The sequence below is a fragment of the Crocuta crocuta genome, unplaced genomic scaffold (genome assembly GCF_008692635.1).
Source record: "Crocuta crocuta isolate KB4526 unplaced genomic scaffold, BGI_CrCroc_1.0 scaffold587, whole genome shotgun sequence".
Classification (NCBI taxonomy): domain Eukaryota; kingdom Metazoa; phylum Chordata; class Mammalia; order Carnivora; family Hyaenidae; genus Crocuta; species Crocuta crocuta.
In genome coordinates, this window is record NW_027532403.1 from 2,539,460 (window position 1) to 2,556,113 (window position 16,654).

A 16,654-nucleotide genomic window follows, 5' to 3' on the forward strand; every position below is an offset into this window, starting at 1 on the left:
CTCTCTCTCTGTGTCTCTTCCCCCCTCCCCCCNCAGCTTTTGATTTTGACTCTGGTCATGATCTCATGGATTGTGAAATAGAGCTGATGTGTGAGCTGATGTGCAGCACTGTCAGCACAGAGCCCAGTAGGGATTCTCTTTCTCTCTCTCTTCCCTCCTCCCCTGCCCCACCCCCGCTCTGCCCTGCTAGCTTGCATGCACTCTTTCTTCCTCAAATAAGCATTTAAAAAATTGTTTTAATGTTTGTTTTTGAGAGAGAGAGAGAGACCGTCAGTGACAGTTCAAGTAGGGGAGGGGCAGAGAGAGGGAGACACAGAATCCAAAGTAGGCCCCAGGCTGAGCTGTCAACACAGAACCTGATTTGATGCGGGGCTTGAATTCACCAACTACAAAGTCATGACTTGAGCAGAAGCCGGATGCCCAACCAACTGAACCACCTAGGTGCCCCAAATAAATAAACGTTTAAAAATAAATAATTTTTAAAATGTGAAAAATAATGTTAATTTTATGTTAGAGTAACTAATCAATTGTTCTGTTATGCACTTTTGCCAGGGAAGTTTTTGTTTTTTTCTAAATTTCTAGTAAAGTTAACACAGGTCAAGATGTATCACAGATTTCAATTCTAATTTCCTGACTAGTGTTATCATTATTTCTAAATCTAGTTTTTTGGGATTTAAAAATACTTCTTCAAAAGATATCAAGTTTATCCTCAAATCATAATTCTTCATTTTCTGAGACCAGTAGAAGATGACCAATGTTTACTAGCATGTATCTGGAAATATTTTGAAGGGAATAGCAAATACTGTATGTTAACTGACTGGAATTTAAATAAAAATGTGATGGGGTGCCTGGGTGGCTTCATTGGTTAAATGTCCAACTCTTTTATTCTACGTGCATTGGTGGGCTGCTGGGGTTTGAATGAGTAACAGGATCTGATTGGTGCTTTTGGAAGATCACTGAGGTTGTTGTATGGAGAATAGATTGGAGAAGGCAAGAGTGGAAGCCAGGAAACAAGTTAAGAGGTAGCTAGTGAAAATACCCAGGGAGGGATGCTGGTGGCTTGAAGAGTGGCAGCAGTGGAAATAGAATTTGATTAACTTGGAGTTTGTTTTGAAGTAGAGCTGACAAGCGCTTGCTCAGGGATTGTGTGTGTGAAGAGAGGAATGAAGGATTTCCTAGTTTTGCCTGGAGCAGCTGAGTGGGTGGTAACCCTGTTTACTGAAAGAGTCCGGGGGAGGGGAGGGTGCTGATAGGGGAGAGAAAAGAATTTCTGCTCTCCTGCTAAACTGGGGTTTTCTTGACGGAGAAGAAGAAAGTGAGGGTCAAAAAGTTTAAGAACTGGGCCGAGATCCTGCAGGGAGAACCAGGACTTGAACTCAGGCTCTCTGGCTCTGACTTCTGCACCCTTGTTTAGGTTCTTGGCTAAAACTTTAAGGGTAGTCTATGAGGAGGGCATTCAAGGCAGAGCCAGCAGAGTGGGAAACACGTGGAACAGCCATTTGGGACTTGTTTTTGAAGAACAATTATTTGTGGGTCCTAGTTGGGGTCCCAGAGAAACCGAGATCTGGTTTCCTTCTTGATCTCTCAATTAAAATTCAGTCTGTCTTCTTGAGAACTTTTAAGAGCTTAAGTTAGAACTTTTCCTCCAGTCTAGACTATTTACTAGAAATCTGATTGGGGAAGGTGGCTGCATTGACTTCTATCACATTTAGAAAGAATCCTCTAAAAGTTGTCTGAAAGATTATTTTCAGTCAGATGATAGAATTTTCAGCCACACAGGTTGTGCCCCGTTTTCCCTGCATTGTATAGACTGCCCTCCCTGGACTCTCTCGTTACACAGACTTCCTGGAAAAGCACTGGAGCTTCACCACTGCCCAAGTTTCAGAGCATATCGAGTTCCTTTTCATTCTTTATGTATAGTTTGCTCTCCTCTCTGTTTCTTCTGCTGAAATCTCCCATCTCTGGGTAGAGATCAGTGGCATCACAGATGGGCCCAAGCTGGGATACTTTGCCTCAGAGGAAGCAAGTTTATGATTGCTGCTTGGTCACTGGGTGCACACCAGTCCATATGGTTCTGTTCGATATAGGGTTGAACACCACACTACACACAGTGTGATGCTTGATTTTTGGGTTTTGATGAATGACACATTAAAAATTTTTTTTATTTTAGAGGGGAAAGAGCGAGTGCAAGAGAGCAAGAGCGTGCGCGCGCGCGCACACACACACACACACACACGCAGGGCAGAGTGGCAGAGGGAGAGGATCTTAAGCAGGTTTCATACTTAGCACAGAGCCAGACATGGGACTTGAACCCACGATCTGATCATGATGTGAGCCGAAATCAAGAATCAGACGCTTAACCAACTGAGTCACCCAGGCAGCCCACATTTATGGTTTGTGAGCATTTTCCAGTCTCTTATGCTTTGGGACTTAGGACTTTTTCAGCTGTCACACTTCCTTTCTTGGCTTTTCTTCCCCACCACTGGATAATGAAATAGGAATGTGAGGCTTCTTCAACTCACTGTAGATCTTTTTTTCTTCAGAGAACAAGTTCCGTAATAGAAAGAAATCCAGTGCCTGTGGCATGTTTACAAAATATAGTGATAGATATTGAGCCTCATATCTTGAGACTCAACACCTACTCAAAAAAATGCATGACAAAGTGGAGGGGGGGGGAAGGAATATACTGCTCGCACTCTACTCTGCTTTGGGATATTGGAGTTGGCCCCTTGAAACATTTCTCCTTTGCCAGCAGGTGCAGTGTTTGCCTTTTTCAGAAGAAGGACTGGTCAGTGGCATCTCACAGCAATGTGAGAGCGGCAGCAGAACTTACTCCCCAGTTCTGGTTCTCCTTTCTTCCTCTGGTGCCAGAACCCTGTGGTCCTCACACGGCAACTCCTCTCAGGGCTTCTGCCCACCTGCTGGCTGTTGTTGTGGTAGCTCCAGCTGTGTCCTGAGGCTGCATTCTTCCACCCGGAGAGCTGGCCTCTGGCCCAGCTTACACCCTGAGCCAGTGGCAGCCCTTCTGCAGCCTGGCCCTGGCTCTGGCCTTGGCGCATGGTCTACTGCAAGATTCTGAGCCACCAGCGGCTGCCAGCTGCCACAGCCTCTTCCAGGGGGTCTGAATCTCAGCTTGTGGGGGAGGGAAGCCTCTCCTGAGTTCTCCACCCTTTCCTCTGCCGAGATACATGTTATCACAGACCACTAGAAGCTATAGACTAAAAGTGAAACACAGAACCTCCTTCCAATTTTGAAATTTGTGTAGAGTAGAGGTCAGCACACTTTTTTGGTAAAGGGCCAGATAGTAAATATTTTAGACTTTACAGGCCACATATGGTGTCTGTTGTATATTCTTCATTTTTTAAAAAATCCACCTTTAAAAAAATGTAGCTCTGTAGGTTGTTGATACTTTGGTTTAGAGTATGAATAAAGAAAAATTCTCACTTTTCGAAACTAGACAAGTGTTAACCTAAAACATCTGAAATTTAGACTTATTGTAGGTTTTTGCATAAGAAATCACCCTAAAGTGGGGCGCTTGGGTAGCTCAGTCTGTTAAGTGTCTTGACTCTGGCTCAGGTCATGGTCTCACGGTTTGAGTTCCAGCCCTGCGTTGTGCTCTGTGCTGACAGCTCAGCTCCGGGAGCCTGCTTCGGATTCTGCATTTCCCTCTCTCTCTCTGCCCCTCCCCTGCTTGTACTCTGTCTCTCTCTCAAAAATAAACATTACAAAATTTTTAATTAAAAAAACAACTATCCTGTTAGGGGACACCTGGGTGGCTCAGTTGGTTAAGTGTCTGACTCTTGATTTCAACTCAGGTCATGATCTTGTGGTTTGTGAATTCGAGCCCCACATCAGGCTCTCTGATATCAGTGCAGAACCCCCTTCAGATCCTCTGTCTTCCTCTTTCTGCTCCTTCCCTGTTTACACACTCTCTCTCAAAAATAAACATTTTTTTTTTTAAAACCATGCTGTTTTGACCTGACAGATTAAAATAAAAAATTCTATTTTCTTGGGATACCTGGGTGGCTCAGTTGGTTAAGTGTCTGACTTCAGCTCAGGTCATGATCTCACAGCTTATAGATTCAAGCCCCACATCAGGCTCTGTGCTGACAGCTCAGAGCCCGGAGCTGCTTTAGACTCTGTGTCTCCCTCTCTCTGCCCCTCCCCCTGCTCACGCTCTCTCAAAAATTAATATAAAAATTTTTTATTAAATTATATTTTCTTTAATACTTTAATCTTTCCCCACACAAGCCGTGTCAGTTATCTGTTCTGTAGTCACTCCTTGTGAATGCCTGCTTCCTGGCTTTTGGCTCTCCTGACCTTCTACCCAAATTCCTTCCCCTGCTTTTCTTACTCTACGTTTCTTGATGTCTTCAAGGCCCAGCACAGTGGCCAATGTATTCAGTGAATTATTTTTCTCCTCTAAGCAGTTGTATGTAGCACATGTGATCTCCCCCATGCCCCTTATTGACAATTACATACTTTTTTCCCTTCTGAGGTTAATGTTTTCTTCACAGCCCTCCTTCTTGAGGGCACAGACCACATTCTGTTCCTACTGTGTTTCCTGCTATGGTCCTAGAGTCATGTTCACGCTGCCATTATGTGCTGGGTTAGTTGTCATTGGTGTGCATATTATGGTTTCAGTGAATCACCTTAAAAAAATCGTTTCTCTGTTAATTAGATCTTAATGTCTGTTTACTTTTTTTTTTTTGGTAAAAAAAAATTATTAGATGCTAGTGGACCTAAAAGAGCATCTTGCCATAAGATGTGTTCTGCCATATAGTTGTTTTCAGAGGTGAATGAGTCATGATGATTTTTTTAGTTGGTTTGTATTTTTTATCCTGTTGGAGTCTTCTGTCATTTCTGTCATTTCCAGTTTCTGTGTCAGCACTGTCTTGGTAGGTGTCAGGGTGTGGAGGCTCTGTGAACATCAGCCCCTGAGGCTGATGCTACAAAATAATGACTTATGAGACTCCAGTGTAGGCAGAAAGGTGTGAAGTTAGAAGACACAGGGGCACATGTGAGATAGGAATACATTGTAGTTTAGGAAGGAGTCCAAAATGAAATCTATAAATTTATAACCTTGGAAATGACTGAAGTGAAGAAATACCTGTTAAAATACAACTTAAATCATGCCAGCTTTCTGTCATAGTCTTTTGTTTTGCATTTATTAGAACAGGACGTAGTATTTTATAAGGAATTCTTAACTGTATTCGACATGAGTCCTTAAGTGTGCCTGCAGAGGAATACATTTATTTATGAGTACTTGGTGTGTTGCTTTGCTGGACTGGAGTAGACTTGCCAGCAGTGCTGCTCCATGTGGCGTTAAGCCCTCTGTCTTCTCAGATGCTCAGGCATCAAAGCAAGGAAGACAGCTTTGTTAGTACCATCTGGCTGTATCTCAGAGACTCGATTCTCTTCCTTTGAGGTAATTCTTGATAATAATTGGCTTAGATTAGGAGCAAAAAAAAAATGGCTTAAGCTTGTTCTTGTTTGAAAGACACCTCCCCTATCAGGTTTTCCTTAATTATTTTTTTCTCTGGGTCTCCATTACACTGCTTTTGTTCTCTTCACTATCGTACATAGTCTCACTGTATTGTTCGTGTCCTAAGCCTGTTATTGTAAGGAATTCTCACAAAGGAGAATTTATTTACTTAATGTTTTATTTCTGAGAGAGTGCGAGAGCGCAAGCGTGAGCAGGGGAGGGTCAGAGAGAGAGGGAGATACAGAATCTGAAGGAGGCTCCAGGCTCTGAGCTGGCTGTCAGCACAGAGCCCGATGTGGGGCTCGAACCCACAAACTGTGAGATCATGACCTGAGCCGAAGTTGGCCGCCCAACTGACTGAGCCACCCAGGCACCCCACACAAAGGAGAATTTAAATGTCAGTTCAAGAGTCCAGCTCAGATTTAGTTGAGAATCTTGAAGAATATTCATACAGGAAGTGCATTGTCCACTTGTTCGGTAGGTATGTGTGTATGTGGAGATGCTGCCAGTTTTCAGAGTGATGGTTTACACTCACCAGCACTGTACAAGAATTCCAGTTTGAACACAGATTATGGGAGCCTGACTGGCCCAACTTGGAGTAGATGTGTAGTCAGTTACAGTGAGTGGACCTGGGTGAGGGAGTGGGGAATCACATTATACAGGCATGGTTTGGGGAAGCCCACCACTGATAAAACTCTTGCAGAAGGAGAGGCATTTTTTAGAAAATGAGCCGTTGAATGAATTGTGTAGATCTCCTAAAAGGTTTCAACGTAGTATTTGCAAATTAGTTGCACAAAGAAAAGCTCTGGGTTGGAGGTACAGTTTGAGTCATCAGCAAAGTAATGTAGTTGAAGCCGTGTGACTAGGTGAGCATGTCCAAAGAGAACTCATAGAGTGAGATGAGAAAGGTTGGTTCATAGTGGAACTCTGGAAAACACCAGCATTTAAAGGATGACATAAAAAAATCTCTAAAGACTGAGAAGGCGTGATCAAGGTCTAAGGGATTGTGGTATCATGGAAGCTAAGAAAGCATCTTTCAAAGACAGCAATTAAAAGTGTTGATTGTTTTTGTGAAGTCAGTGGCTAAAAAGTTTTTATTTGATCTGGAGATAAGGAGGTCAGTGGTCTTCTGAGAGTAATTTCCGTGAAATGGTAAAGCAGAGGCTAAAATGCAATAGGTACAGATCAGTGAAAGCTACAGGTAGTAGAGATAACAGATATGGCCAACCCTCTTAAGTCACTTATCTAAGAAAGGTAAAGGATGTGGATTTTGAAAGAAGGCAATCAGAAAGTAGCAGAGACCTGAGCATGCTTACCTGCTGATGGGAAAGAGCTGAGTGAGAAAATATTCAGAAAATTGAGGTCTCTAGGGTGGTGGGAAAGGCTGGGATCTGAGCGCTGGAAGTTGTGTTGGCCTTAGGAGGATGCAGAAACATTTGCACTGCCAAAGGTGAGAAAGCAGGGAAGGGTGGCTGCATTGGTAGCAGAAGTTTAAAAGAGTCTGTCGCTTGGCACATGGAGGTTGAATTAATTGTTGACTGAATGACTTTATATTTTCAGACATTATAGCCTGCAGTTTCATTTATCAGTTTTTTCTGCTTCCAGATCTCCAGTGAAAAAGGATCTGCTGCATAGCTTATGTTACTCGGAAGAGCAGTTGTTTCCACATCTACCACCACAGAATGTGTAATAGCTTGGAATTATGGGCTTGCTTAAAAAAAATCCAGATGTATTTCATTTATATGGTGCTCATCTGTTTCCAAGTACAGAACATGTCCTGCAGATACCTTCCGGTACTTCTGCAATATATCAAAGTTGTGACTATAAACATATGCATGGATTTAAATGTGTGTGTGTGTGTGTGTGTGTGTGTATTCTAGTAAGTACACATTTACACATTAGACCATATGTATCCGAATATTATCTTTAGTATGGGAAAATAGAAAATACTTGTATTGACTTTACAAAAAGATAGGACTACATTTGGGGGTTGTTTTCAGACCTTGAGCCGGATCAGTTTGAATGTCTTCAATGGTGATAAGACTTCATCCTTTCAAGGGTAATTTGATAGTTTCCAATAGCCAAGTGTTGTTAGGAATCAAGTCTGTTGCTTTTTCTTAACCGATCAGTATGGGTCTTAAATCCTTTTAAAAGTCAATTCCATAACCTCCTGATATCTGTTTAGTCCACTGAGCAGTCCCTGAAAGGAGCAGTAATAACGGAGTTCTTACTTGTGGCTGTGGGAAGGGCACCCCATAGCGCATGTTATTGCTGGAAGCCCCATACTGGGACTAGTGTCACATGGAGTGCTTTTATAGCAGAATAATTAGAGTCCTCCTAAAAAGGCTTATATTTAGAAGCACTCTGTTTTTATTTATTCTTCTGTATCAGTGTTCTCACGGTTGCCTTTCAGCCAAGAAATTTAAAATGCAACTGTCTGATTTATATTCATTATGAGCATTATGCTAGTTCCTGCTGTTGCCCATTAAACATCACTATCTCTTCTTCACCCCATGTCAAACCGTTCTTTCCTTTTTGAAGTAATGCTGCTGCTTTGTTATTCTCAGCTGGGCTAGACTTCTGTTTACACCATACTTTCTACTTCTTGACACTTGACATTTTCTTAAATGCTAGAATGTAAGGTTGGATCACAACAAATTCCTGCTCTTACTTTAAAGGGATGAAAACCATGAATTAAAAGAAAATCCAACTTTTTTGTCTGTCTGATGTGTTAATTCCACCCCCCTCCCCGATGTGTTATTTTGAATTAAATGGCTAGTCATGGGGTCATTGATATACTCTTTACTAGATTTTAATACTAAAAATAATTTATCATTTTTTAACACCCAAGAGAAACAATATTACTCAGATTTGAGTAGATAGGTCAGTATATTTTACAAATAACTGATGCTGTCCTGAAAACATGAGCCCTCTAACAGGTTTAGTAACTGCTAGAAGTCTTAAAATAGGTCACAGATGGGGTATAAATTGGAAGAAGAGCTACGTTTGGGTGNGACAGAGTGTGAGCTGTGGAGGGGACGGGACGGAGGTTCCAAAGCAGGCTCCGTGCTGAGAGCAAAGGGCCTGATACAGGGCTTGAACCCAAGAACCCTGAGATCATGACATGAGCCAAAGTCTGACACTTAACTGACTGAGCCACCTAGGTGCCCCTGGGAGAATCAGTCTTGAAATGGTTCAGCTCTGCATGTGTGGTGGGTCTTTGTAAGATTTTCAGCATGATCTTTTAATAAAGTCCTTCTAAAAAAGGCTGTTATAGGATAAGGATTATCATTTCTCTTTTACACTTCACTAACATGTCAGGAGAATGCAGTGATTTTTTTTTTAAATATTTAAATATTTTTTTAAAATTTATTTCTAGGAGAGAGAGACAGCGTGAGCAGGGGAGGGTCAGAGAGAGAGGGAGACACAGACTCTGAAATTGGCTCCAGGCTCTGAGCTGGCAGTCAGCACAGAGCCTGACGCGGGGCTCGAACCCACGAACTGCGAGATCATGACCTAAGCGAAAGTCGGATGCTTAACCGACTAAGCCACCCAGGCTCCCCGAGAATGCAGTATTCTTAAGGTTTCTAAATAAGAAGTGTATGTGAGTTCTTGTGCTTATTTTTTTGTTACTTTTTCTTTTTAAAAAATTCTCTAAATAACCATAGTTTCTTACTGTCATGCAGTAAAAAAGTAAAGTTTATTTAATGTTTGACTCCTTCTTAATAGGTCACTTCTCTCTGTAAATGGTAATTGTAGTGTTTATTTAGCCTGTGGTTTTTAGCACTGTTTTATTTTGAAACAATCTAAATGTAGGAGGAAGAAAGTTCAGAAACAAATTGTTGACAGATGCCATTCTCTCTCAAATACAAAGACATTCTCTCTTTTTAAATTTTTTAATGTTTCATTTATTTCTTTTTTTTAAATTTTTTTTAATGTTTTATTTATTTCTAGGAGAGAGAGAGACCGCATGAGCAGGGGAGGGTCAGAGAGAGAGGGAGTCACAGACTCTGAAACAGGCTCCAGGCTCTGAGCTGGCAGTCAGCACAGAGCCCGATGCGGGGCTCAAACCCACGAACCGTGAAATCACGACCTAAGTGAAAGTCGGATGCTTAACCGACTAAGCCACCCAGGCGCCCCGATGTTTCATTTATTTCTGAGAGAAAGAGAGAGGGGGAGAGACAGCGTGAACAGGGGAGGGTCAGAGAGAGGAGACACAGAATCTGAAGCAGGATCCAGGCTCTGAGCTAGCTGCCAGCACAGAGCCCGATGTGGGGCACAAACCCACGAACCGTGAAACCATGACTTGAGCCGAAGCCGGACGCTTAACCGACTGAGCCACCCAGGGGCCCCAGACATTCTCTAACTAAATCACAAAATGACCATCAAAATCAGAAAATTAACACTAATACTTTACCACCATCCAGCTTGTAGACCCCATTTAAATATTGCCAATTTTCCCATTAATGTTGATTGCAAATAGTTCAGAATCACAATTGAATTTTTCATATCTCCTCCAATCTGGAACTGTAACATTCTTTCTTTGACTTGCAATGATTTTGACTCTTTTGAATATTACAATTATTTTATAGAATGTCTCTGTTGGGATTTGACTTGTGTTCCTTGTGATTTGATTCACTCTATGTATCATTGTTAGGAATATCATACATGTGTTGCATGTAGTCTCTCTCAGTGCATGATTTCACTTTGTCCCCATGTTCACTTTGATCACTTAATTAAGGTGGTGGTATCTGCCAGACCTCTTTTCTTTGAAGTTAGTGTTTTTCTCTTTGGAATTAATGCTTTTGTGTGGAGGCAAATTAAACTGTGTGTAAGTATTTTGTTCCTTATCAAACATTAAATTTTTTCATTTAAATGATATCAGAATGAAGTTATGTTTCCTGTTTTCTTCAGTGGGTTATAATCTGTTATTATTTATTTGGATGCTCAAATGTATTCTAGATTTGACCATTGAGAACTCCCTCCAGGCTGACTGCTACAGCTTTTTCATATATGTCCCATTATTCATTGAGAACCTCTTTGCTTTCTAGTAAGATGATTTGGGCCCATTTTGTCCTTCCTTGCCCCAGCTCTGGAATTAGCCACTTCTCTAAGGAGCCCTGATTCCTTTTGGATAAGAGCGATATTTAGAAGCCAAGATCTAGATGCTAGTTGTGCTCGTTATTGAAAGTCTTTCTGCTCACAGCCCCCTATAGAAAGAGAGGATACACCCATATACATTAAAAAAATAGTGAATTAAGGTGTCAGATTTTGGCTTAGGTCATGAACTCATGGCTCATAGGTTTGAGCCCTGCATCAGGCTCTGTACTGACAGCTGAGAGCCTGGAGCCTGCTTCAGATTCTGTGTCTCCCTCCCTCTCTGCACTCCCCCTGTTCAAGCTGTCTCTAAATGAATAAATGTCTGAATGAATAAAATATAGGGGCACCTGGGTGGCTTAGTCAGTTAAGGATCTGACTTTGGCTTAGGTCATGATGTTACGGTTTGAGCCCCACATCTGGCTCTGTGCTGACATCTCAGAACCTGGAGCAAACTTCAGATTCTATGTCTCCCTCTCTCTCTGCCCTCCCCCTGCTCAAGCTCTCTCCATAGTGAATAAATGTTTAAAATGTTTTAAATAAACAAAAATATAGGAGCACCTGGGTGGCTCAGTCATTTCAGGATCCAACTTAGGCCCAGGTCATGATCTCATGGTTTGTGGGTTCAAGCCCTCCGTCAGGCTCTGTACTGACAGCTCCGAGCCTGGAGTCTGCTTCAGGTTTTGTGTTTCCCTCTCTGTCAGACCCTCCCCCACTTGTGTACTGTCTCTCTCAAGCATTAAAAAACAAGTGACTTAAAAATACAAATACATGCCAGCATCACTTTGATTTCCAAGCCAGACAGAGATCCAGCAAAAAAAAAAAAAACCCAAAAAACTAAAGGCCAAATCCTTGATGAATACAGATGCAAAAATCCTCAACAAGATACTTGCAAATCAAATCCAACAGCACATAAAAAGAATTATCCAACAAGACCAAGTGGGATACATTCCTGGTTTACAGGGCTGGTTCAGTATTCGCAAATCAATCAGTGTGATACATCACATCAACAAAAGAAAAGATAAAAACCATATGATCCTGTCGGAGAGATGCAGAAAAAGCATTTGACAAGATACAGCATCCCTTCTAAAGACCCTCGAGAAAGTCGGGATAGAAGGAATTTACTTAAACATCATAAAGCCATCTATGAGAAGCCCTCAGCTAACATCATCCTCAATGGGGAAAAACTAAGAGCTTTCCCCCTGAGATCAGGAACACGACAGGGATGTCCACTCTCACCACTGTTGTTTAACATAGTGCTGGAAGTCCTAGCATCAGCCATCAGACAACAAAAGGAAATAAAAGGCATCAGAATTGGCAAAGAAGTCGAACTCTGACTTTTCGCAGACGACATGATACTTTACATAGAAAACCCAACAGACTCCACCAGAAGCCTACTAGAGCTGATCCATGAATTCAGCAAAGTTGTAGGATACAGAATCAATGTACAGAAATCAGTTGCATTTTTATAGACCAAAAATGAAGCAGCAGAAAGAGAAATCAAGAAACTGATCCCATTCACAATTGCACAAAAAACCATAAAATACCTAGGAATAATACCTAAGCAAAGACATAAGAGATCTGTATGATGAAAACTATAGAAAACTTATGAAGGAAATTGAAGACCCAAAGAAATGGAAAAATATTCCATGCTCATGGATTGGAAGAATAAATATAGTTAAAATGTCCTTACTACCCAAAGCAATCTACACATTCAATGCAATCCCAATCAAAATTGTACCAGCATTCTTCTCAAAACTAGAACAAACTATCCTAAAATTTGTATGGAACCACAAAAGACCCCAAATAGCCAAAGTAATATTGAAGAAGAAAACCAAAACAGGAGGCATCACCATCCCAGACTTTCGCCTCTACTACAAAGCTGTCATCATCAAGACAGTATGGTATTGGCACATAAACAGACACATAGACAAATAGAATAGAGAACTCAGATTTGGACCCAAAGGTGTACAGCCGACTAATCTTTGACAAAGCAGGAAAGAGTATCCCATGGAATAAAGATCGCCTCTTTAACAGATGGTACTGGGAGAACTGGACAGCAACATGCAGAAGAATGAAACTAGATCATTTTCTCACACCATACACAAAAATAAAATGAAAAAAGGACCTGAATGTGAGACCGGAAACCATCAAAACCCCAGAGGAGAAAGCCGGAAACAACCTCCTTGACCTCCACTGCAGCAATTTCTTACTTGACATACCCCCAAAAGCAAGGAAATCAAGAGAAAAAAAATGAACTATTGGGACCTCAAGATTAAAAGCTTCTGCACAGCAAGGGAAACAATCCATAAAACTAATAGGCGACCAACGGAATGGGAAAAGATAGTTGCAAATGACATATCAGATAAAGGGCTAGTATCCAAAATCTATAAGGAGCTCCCCAAATTCCACACCCGAAAAACAACCAGTGAAGAAATGGGCAGAAGATATGAACAGACACTTCTCCAAAGAGGACATCCAGATGGCCAACAGACCCATGAAACGATGCTCAGCATCCCTCCTCATTAGGGAAATACAAATCGGGGCACCTGGGTGGCTTNCTCCTGAATGCTGAGAACAAACTGAGGGCAGATGGGGTTGGGGGAAGGGGAAGGGGGGAGATGGGCATGGACGAGGGCACTTGTGGGGATGAGCACTGGGTGTTATATGGAAATCAGCTTGACAATAAACTATTAAAAAATATAAATACATGAAATCTAAACATTTTATATAAACATATATACATTAAAATTTGAATCTTTTAAAATGTTTTCTATTTTGTTGGGTTTATTTATAGTTTTACATATAAAAAACTATGAACTCCTCCCAGTATTCTCGTTTTCATCCCAATACTACAGCATTCATTCTAGTTTCCTTCTTTACGTATAATAGCTCCTTTTTTAAGTCTGCCTTCCATTAATCTTGGTATATTTATTTGATCAGTTTTCCTGAGTGTGACCGTCTCTCATCTCTCCCACCACTCTTTCCCCTACATAAATGCCTTCCTCACCTGAGTTGGGCTTTAACACCTTGTTCTGAGCCTACCTTCCATGCACATGCCCTCTTCATTCCATTCAGGTCCTGACACCCCACACTTATCCCTCTTCCTTTATGTGGATACCCTCTTCCCCATGCTTAGCTTGTTTATCCCCATGCTGGCTGCCCTTCTGCATCGCTGACCCCAGCCACCCTTGAAGTCAGACTTCTCACCTTGGGCCAGTCATCTCCCCTCCATGAGGACCCTTTTCAGGAGAAATCCTTAGATTGAAGAAGCATCATGAGTTCCAAGCAGGAAAAATAAAATTACGTCTGTACCTGACACGCGGTGGTGAAACTGCAGAGCCCAAATGCAGAAAGACCAAAGAAAATCTCTCAGAAAATCTTAAATTTATAGATATTTAAATCTATAAATCAAGGCCAGAAGACAAAAAAATATCTTCAAAGTTTTGATGGGAAATAAAAATCAACCTGGAACACTATGTTCAGTAAACTATCTTTTTCAACAAAAGAAAGGCTGAGACACTGAAATGTTGTTACTGAAAGTTCTTTTCTGGAAGAATAAAATTGAACATGTATAAGAAAACAGGATCTAAGAAGTGAAGAGCAAAAATAGTTGGAAAACATACAGATGAATCTAAGAAACAATCCCTATGTAAAACAGTAGTCATCGTAAAAATTTTTTTTTTTTTAATGTTTACTTTTGAGACAGAGTGAGAGCACAGGTTGGGGAGGGGCAGGGAGAGAGAGGGAGACACAAAATCTGAAGCAGGCTCCAGGCCCTGAGCTGTCAGCACAGAGCCCCACATGAGGCTCAAACCCACAAACCGTGAGATCAGGACTGAGCCGAAGTTGGATGCTCAACCGACTGAGGCAGCCAGGCCACACTGAACCCACAACAATGCAGGGTTTCTAAAGAATAAAGTAGAGCTAATTCCTACTTTAAGAATCAGTAATTATGATTGATGCAATCTAAATCCTTGTTGTTTAGCATCAGTTCTCGGGTAGAGAACTTTACACGCTAACCCAAGTAAGAATGTCTCAAAATGTAAAAGGCAAACACTAAAGAGTTAGAGGAAAAAAAAACATACTTTCAAATCAATAAAGGTAAAGGAGTATTTTTTTTAAAGAATAGTTAAATTATTAGAATACAAGAAGGAAGCAAAGGAAATCAAGATAAAGAAGCCAAAAAAAAAAAAAGATGGCAGATATCCATAATTATAATTATCTGAGCTAATAATAAATGTAAACTGATTAAACTCCACAGTGAAGAGGACAGAAATTGCCCATTAACAACGTTGAGATTTGACTACTCATACAAAGGATCTCCTTGAAAACAGTACTGAAAGCTGTACTGAGCAAAATTTAGTACAGAAAAGGAGAAGAATGCAGACGAAATAGTGAACAAGGAAATGCGTAAAATACAAGAATAGAAATGAATAAAACTTCATATTTCAAACCCTATTGTCTGTACCTCTTAATGTGGAGCTCTTGCATGGAGTGTGTGGCACAGCAAGTACTCTCCTCGGTTAGATCATTGTTCTGCTTTGAAGCTTGTCCTCGGGTTCATTAGTGTTTCACCCTGAGGTATGTCCTGAATAGAACCTCACACTGAGCTTGTGAGCTTTCATGATTTCTTTTTGCTTCTTTGTTCTCCCCTCCCCCTCCCACACAATTCAAACTAATATATAGTAGTAGCTCATTTTTATGAACCCCTCTGACTTGTCTCTAGATTACATTTTAAATCTGCCTAACAAAAATTGCATGTTGTAGCACACGTTCGGCAGTTATTTTAACTAGCACTTGAGTTGCTCTCAGGTACCACATGAATCATCAGTGTTAAAATAAATCTTTTTGATTTGGATTGTCCAAGAAGAGTAGTTTATAACATGATTGAAACAACAGAAAGAGAAGTAATGCATACAGCATTTGGCTAATAACCAGCAATGACTTCCATGTATTGAGTGGAGTAGCTCTAGAGTAGCTGGAGTAGCTCAGCAAGACCATGTTTATATCCCTTGTTAGCACTTGACATTTAAGCCAGTCTTTCCTTCATTGTCTGGCCTGACCTCAGCAGGATCCCTGAAATTCTATTCACTCACACACACACACATGCACACACACACACGTGGGTGTGTGTGTGTATATGGATGTGTATTTTCATTCTTCCTTTCTTCCTTTCCTCAGTTCTCTCCTTTCCTCTTTTCATTTCAACAATGAAAAACTTTTGAGAGCAAATAATGGACTACAACCCATTTAGAAGATCTTAGACTAATTTGCTTGTCACCAAACATGTTGACATGCTGATATATTAGAGTATATTGGCTTAAGAGTACACTATTTACAATTAATTGGTTTCAGCATCATTGTACGAATGCATTTCTTAATATTTGTTCTTAATAGAAGTACCTAATATTTTGTTTTCTGGTTAGTCACTTGTGCCGTGGAGCCTTTTTTTTTTTTTTAAAACATGGGTTCCAATAGTGTAGAGCTCGTTTTAACAACTACTGTTTCTGTCTTCCAAGGTCCCCTTCCTTACACTTCATCTGGAAACAGAGCTCCGTGCTCCCCACAGGTGTGGGCACAGCAGAAGATAAGCTGAGCCAGGCGCAGTTCTGCATCCTGTTGATGGTACTGCCGGTACAGTGAAGCAGTTAGAAGAATGGGGGCTCCTAACTGCTTGACTTTGCTCAACTTATTAACTGACTTGAGACTGATTACTTAATCTTGTGTTCAAGTATTCTTAAAATATGGGAAACAACCTGCACGTGGATGTTCATAGCAGCTTTATTTATAATTGCCAAGTCTTAGAAGCATTCAGGATACCCTTTAGTAAGTTAGTGGACAAATTGGGGTATATCCAGACCATGGGATATTATTCAGCACTAAAATGAAAAGAGCAACATAGACAACAATATTAAAATCCTCAAACTTGGGGTGCCTGGGTAGCTCAGTCAGTTAAGCATCTGACTTCCACTCAGGTCATGATCTCACAGTCTGTGTGTTCGAGCCCTGTGTTGGGCTCTTTGCTGACAGTTTAGGGCCTGGAGCCTGCTTCTGATTCTGTCTCCTCTC

General features: G+C 41.1%; 1 protein-coding gene across 1 annotated transcript in view; it reads left to right on the forward strand.

The window, feature by feature from the left end:
- MCUB (mitochondrial calcium uniporter dominant negative subunit beta) overlaps positions 1-16,654 on the forward strand; it is a 97,153-nt gene that overhangs the window by 49,273 nt on the left and 31,226 nt on the right. The window contains exon 3 of the mRNA XM_077778443.1: positions 16,105-16,219. Within this exon, the coding sequence (XP_077634569.1) occupies positions 16,105-16,219 (115 nt within the window). The remainder of the gene's footprint in view (positions 1-16,104; positions 16,220-16,654) is intronic.